Source organism: Polyodon spathula, chromosome 20 (genome assembly GCF_017654505.1).
Source record: "Polyodon spathula isolate WHYD16114869_AA chromosome 20, ASM1765450v1, whole genome shotgun sequence".
Taxonomy (NCBI): Eukaryota; Metazoa; Chordata; class Actinopteri; order Acipenseriformes; family Polyodontidae; genus Polyodon; species Polyodon spathula.
This window is the reverse complement of record NC_054553.1, coordinates 12,384,707-12,391,177: the sequence shown is the minus strand read 5'-3', so window position 1 is coordinate 12,391,177 and position 6,471 is coordinate 12,384,707. Positions and strand designations below refer to the sequence as shown.

General features: G+C 37.8%; 1 protein-coding gene across 1 annotated transcript in view; it reads right to left on the bottom strand.

Annotated features, from left to right (window-relative positions):
- Positions 1-297: 297 nt before the first annotated feature.
- The window catches only part of LOC121295578 (insulin receptor substrate 2-B-like), a 42,734-nt gene continuing 36,560 nt past the window's right edge, over positions 298-6,471 (bottom strand). The window contains exon 2 of the mRNA XM_041220394.1: positions 298-4,444. Coding sequence (XP_041076328.1) covers positions 4,440-4,444 — 5 coding nt within the window. The 3' untranslated portion in view covers positions 298-4,439. The remainder of the gene's footprint in view (positions 4,445-6,471) is intronic.

Below are 6,471 nucleotides of genomic sequence, written 5' to 3'. Positions count from 1 at the left end.
CATCACAAGAAGGGGCTAGATTTGAAGAAGCAGTGTTTATCTAAAGGGGACCAGGGATGAAAATGCAAATGATTTATATTTTAAACATTCCTCGGAAATATGGGGATTCCAATTTTTACTTGCTAAAAAATTAGTCTATGTATTGAAATGATAAAAATATTGTGTGTTATTGTTATGAAGTGGATTCAGTCATGTTTGGGACAGCTCCTTTACATGTTTAATTGCAGGGGTTTGTAATATTTTTGTCCAAGACTTTTACAGAAAAGTATAATAATCAAAAACAAAAGCAGCAACGGGTACATTAGCACATTTTATTGCAAGTAGCTCTATGGAAAGCAAAAAAAGTCAGATTTTTAAATAAACACTATACAGAGCTCCAAAGCCAGTCTCCCAAAAGAAAACAACAATGCCAACAAGGGCGCAATTATCATGAAACATTGCAGCAATATGTACAGTGGAAGACACAGCCAGATACACAGCTTACGTTTCATCTCTTTAACACTGACCCTTGTGGCAGAAATAGCAAATCTAATGAACAGCTATCATCCGTGTACACTTCCATCTGTACAGTGTAAATAACAATGTGTCCATTTATCAAACAAAATCTACTGTACAAGAAACATAAAGTCTTCCATTCATCATTCGTTATTTATACTATACAGCAGCAAATAAAATAATAAAAAAAAAACAACATCCGAAGAATTATAAACCTGCAAAATTGTTTTTTTTTTTTTTTGTAACATGTGTTTTTTTATTATTGTACTCTTAAATATCCAATCGGCAGAATACTGAAACAAAAAGTAGTTTTGCTCTGTAAACGAGACACAGATTAATAAAAAAAATGATTGCATATTTTTATGCCGTACCTGTAAGCCTTTGTAGTAGTAATAGTAGTAGTTTGAGGTTATTTTTCATCTAAATCAGTGCTTTATCCCACAAAATGGCAGCTTTTTTAAAAGTTTAGTTCACAAATCGACACCATAATTTAATGCAAAAAAATTCAATATATAACAAAAAAGGAAACCCCTTCACCCGATATGTGCAAGACTAATGAAGACTTTTTAAAACACAATTTGGTGTTATTAAAGTACCATAACAGAACCCACCAAAATAAAAAGCCTTTGCAACGACTAGGTTGACACATACAGATCCATCTATTGCAATGTATTATTTTACACAAAGGCTGGGCAAGGGCTGAACAAATTATATTAAACCTCGAGAGCAGCTGCTTCATTTTAAATCAATACCCTTTCCCTTTCTTTCCATATCTTCCAGTCATGTATAATAACCATTGTTTGATTTCCATTAGATCACCTACAGCTACAAAGCTAAAGTGAGAAGTTATACTAGACTTTCACTCTTCAGTAATTCAGTCCACTTAGTACTAGGCTTTGAAAATGTATAGGTCAAAGTGTGCATTTTCAGTACCACGAATTGTAAATGATTTAAAGTTGGTCTTCAAACCATTTATTGTGCGTACCATTAACCATACTCTATTGGATTTGGTGTTCAGCTGCTCGCAAACTTGTGTACCGCTGGCATGTTCACCCTCTGTCAGCCTTGACCCACATTATTTCACATCTGATTATTTCTTGATGTCAGGTTGTGGGCATACCCAAGGTAAAGCTTGTTAGTCCCTCTGTAGTCCTATCAGAAAAAAGCTAGTTCATCAAACACCATCATAGATACACTGCATTTGGGACAAGTGTCATAATCCACAAATTACAACACTACCCCGTTTTGAAATCACCCATATTGCAAAACACAATACTGTTGCCACTTGAAAAGAGCATGGCAGTTCAGATATGATGCTGTCCTCTTATACAAAACACAAGTTGATTTTGCATAGCAGTTATCACAAAATTGTTTACGCCCGCTGTGTAAATCTTTTGCTACCTATCTTGTTTGCCTTGTGTCCTTCGTTGTCGTGTTTGTAGTCTCTGTCTTGCATTAAGTGGTGCCTGGTACTTAAGAGGCAGATGTGTTCCTGTGTGTTGTTCAGTTCTCTTTACCTCTAAGGTCTTGAAAAAGTATAGAAGCCACAGTTCAGTCACCAAGAATGCGCCTGAGTGTTTGTTTTTCTGAAATGCTGGATTGGGAAGATTTATGGTGAAATAGTACTGTAGGTTATTTTATTTATTTATTGTGGGAGGTAGGTGGATAACTATTGTAGTACTCATTGTGTAGACTTTTATTTAAAAAAAAAAAAAAAACTAATTCACAGCAAAACACATCTTATTGAAATACCAAGCCAGCATTTGAGGTACCTTAACTTGCATATACCTTCCATAAATTCATAGCTGATTGTGTGCAGCCAGAATTAGTCACCCTGCAGCAATTCTCATTGTTTTGTTTTGGTTTCAAAACAGCAGTGATCCCAATCATTTTCCAGCTCAACCTGCCCCCGTCTGTGTGAGCTGTGCATGTGGGAATGTACTCCTTATAAATATGACTTTTTTTGTTGTTTCTTTTTTTTAATGATCACAAGCGCATTAACGAGAAATGACAGATTTTGCACAGGAAACCTGTCAGTTCTTTTTCTAAGAAAGAATGTGTTGGCTAGAAATCCCTGCCTCTGCCTTTTAACCGCAGTCCAAATAAAAATATGAATACCATCCACGCTGTCCTGTGGGAGCGCAGCACACATTGCTCTGTGAGTCATGCCTGCCCCTAGGGAGCGGGACTGAGACCCCCTTCCACCACACAGCTGTACAGCTGCAGCGCCACTGTTCTGGGAGTTCCAACTCACCCACACTACAAAAACAAACAGGATCTTTATGTATGAAAACAAACTTAGGAAATATCTGCCAGAGCCAGAGTTCTATCGATTTTTAAGTGATTACATTTCTAACTCTGCCTATTATTTCTTTCCATTGTGACACTTGATACTTGTTCTAATATTCTGAAGAACACAGAGAGTTGTGCAGTTATAATGCTGAAACATATATGAAGGGTTTGTTTTCTTTAACCTGGTTTCTGATCTTTTACTTCTGAATGTGTAACATATTTATAATGTTATGAATGACATTAAGCATGCACCTGAAAAAAAAAAAAAAAAACTATAGCCTTCCCTTATTCTAAATAACTCTAAACAAGGATTCACTCATCTTTGTTTTGTAATAAAGGGTAAACCCTGCTCATTTTGTTGAATGGTTTGAGCTACATTTTAAAATATACATCTTTTTCCTCTTAACAGTACTATAGTTGCTTTGTATTTTGGTAAATAAAAGTGGCTAATCCAAACTAACTTTCTAATATAGCTTGTGCAGTGTTTTGCACTAAAAAGCATGGTAAAAAATTTTGCTGTTGAGAGAACCATCAGAAAAAGTGTATGCAAGGTAACGTTTTAAAGTTTTACACAATGTTTGCTGTAGGATGCCGATTTTGCATATGCTTTCTAATATTTTTGCCAGCAGCCTGTATAAGTAGTGACATCATTAGGATGCTAGTAAATGGTGCATTCAACTGGAATTTTACTGAAAACATATTTTCCAGAATCGGTACACACAGCAACACCCCAGTTTAACTGTTGTCTTCTGCTGTTAAAGGTCCATTAACTTTGAGTCTTTCTGATAATTAGGCTATTTATATGACCAAGGCTCCTGTTAGCTACTTTGTAACACGAGGTATGGAAGTTTCCGCAGCAGCAGCTCATTTCTTCACTATACTTTTAATTAGCATTCACATACTTTGTGTAAATGCAGCTTGGTGCGTTGCTTGCCATTGTGGGAGTATGGCCCAACATCTGCCCTTTCGGAGCTCTGTTTTTGGGTAGCTCCTAGCTCAAGGTGGCACACGCTCAAAGCAGGATAGAATAACAGATATTTTGGCTGATGGTGAATTTTACAAGGCCAAGTATAGAACCCCTCTACCCAGCCCCCTTACTGGCTGCTGTCCCTTAGTCCAGAGCTTCAGGAATGTAGGGCATGCTGCACCTGAGCTTGGTAATTGGTTACAGAAGCTCCCAACGTCATCTCAGCCTCAAGCATCCTTGGACTGTAGTAATAGAACGTGCAGGAGCCATGTGTTAGACAGGGACACGGATTTAGGTGCACAGCCCTAGAATGAAAGCTGACGGAACTGTTTTAAACCTTGTCAAATCGACACACACTCAAAGTTAGTGGACTGAATTTTGATTGTGGGCAACAAAACCCACCACATTTGCATGATTAATTTCAAACCTCTTGTCAAATAAGTCAGCACACTTGCTTCAATGAATACTGTGTGTTGTGTTTTGTTTTTTTTTTTTAATATCCAGTTCAGTTTAAATAGTTAAAGTTGGTGATGATTTTGCTTCCAGGGGTATAAAAGAACCACAGAAAAAAAAGTTTTGTCCTCCCATTGCTGGGGAAGTGAGGCAACTTGTCTTGCATTAAACTGCTGCTGCATTTTGATTCTTGGCTTTTCCAGATGCTGTGAATTTCTTCTTCTCATTGATTTCAGTCTGTTGAGAAAGAAAAAACAAATGTAATTTTATTAATGCTAGGAAACGCAGTTTGTGTGTGTGTGTAATACACTTTTTTTTTTTTTTAAATACTCAATCTGCCCCCCAAAAAAACACACCCCTTTTATTGCTTCATTACATAAAACAGAAGAGGCTATGAAACTGAATGCAACATATTGCTGTTTTTTGCAGTGTGCTGTTTTGGAAGCTTCTTCCCTGAACACCAGAATCCAGTTTACTTACTAATGGAAACTAACTCACACTTTATTGGTGTCACAATGCAAAGCTGACCTTTCCCTTATCTTCTGGGTGCAGGCTCACCCCGCCTCCACCGAAGAGTAATCTGCATGCAGGTTACCTTTAGTAAGAAACAAGCACTGCCACAGATACAGTGGAGGAAGGAGAACTGCAGCTGTGTTAAAGTTCTTGGGAAGTAGGTGGGTCCTGCATTGGGAAATATTCAAATCCCTGTTCTGAGAAACTGTGTAGATAAATGCAGCTTGAATTTGCTGATAAAATTGTGAATGTGTATGTTCTTTATTTTTTTCTTGCTTGCTTATGGTCCTAGCTGATTGGAAAGGTGACAGGAGCTATATAGTCTAGATAAATTTACACCAGCACAACACTGATGTTATGAAAAAAACTGTATTTTCTAAGAAATTGTTCAGCACAGCCATTCCAGGTTTTACTTGGAGATTTGGTACTGTACATGTATATCTAATACATTTCGTGAAAACTGAAATGACTGCTCAACAAACACACTGAACTCTTGTAGCTGCTTAATACAGGTGGCCTTTATCATAAACCACAAATAAAAAATGATAGTGTGCTGGCCTGTTTAAGCTGACAGTGTTGGAGTTATGTATTTATATACTGGCCCCTTATGGGTGCCATCTAGAACATGACGACTTCTTTAATGCAATGGCTGTTAACTGTAAATCTGGGCAACTTTCTTTTTAAGTGATCAGTAATCTTAATCCGAGCAACTTTGTGAAAAATGTTCCTGTACAGCAGGTGTACTGGAGCGCTAGGGTTGTTAATCACTACTCTAATACTACTGTAACTGCCCAAAGCGCCTTAAAATTCATAGTGTGCATGGCAATAACAAGGACATTTTAATAGAACAAAATAATGGTATCGAAGGTACAGTAAGGGGCATGTCGTGTACGGTACATGCTCCCCTTCTTGTAAATCTTGCTTCTCTGAATGACCATGGTGGTATCCACTGTCACTCCCATTAGAAGCCCCTTTATTTCCTCAGCACCTGCTCCAACATGACTGCAGTGAATTTCAAACCCATAAAGCTGGATGTGGCTCCCACCCCCTCATGTTGTCAGCTCTACATTAGGCAGTGCAGGCATTGCTGTGGGATACCTGCTTCAGACATGTGCTCAGTAGGTGGGCTGAGCTGTGCGAAGTACTGCAGGGTCAATCACAGGCTGAGGGGTCTGGAAATGAAACCATCGCTTGAGACCAGACTTTACACTCTTACAGCGAGGTGTGTGTTGCAATTTAGAACGTTTAGTCTATGGAATGGTTTATCTACAATAGCAAGCAGTAATCGTATAGTTTCCACTGGCAATAATCTGAAATGGGCCAAACTTTAGGTAGTCTTGGGTTAGTGCTAATCAGGGTCTTTGAAAACAGTCGTTCATGTGACAAGAGAACACAGGCATTCCAAAACAGTAAACATGTTACAGGTCAAAGGTAGTATGTATTTTGGATATGGAATTGTTTTAAAACAGGATTTTATGAGAATGCAATCGAAATTCCAGTCAAAACCACAAATCTGTGTAGAAAAGGCTTAAAACAGATCTAGTCATTCTGAATGCCTTGTTTACAATAGACTTAAATTGAAGGCTAGCTCTACAGTAGTTGAATAAACCAGCTACATGCTGTGTGGAGGAATTTTCCTAAATACATTTCCTCAGAAGAATGTTCCCCTTGCAAGTTTGCTCAGCAATAAGTACTCCTTATTTCTGTTTTTAGTTTTAGATGACAGAGTTGTTCCAGTGTTGGATATGCAG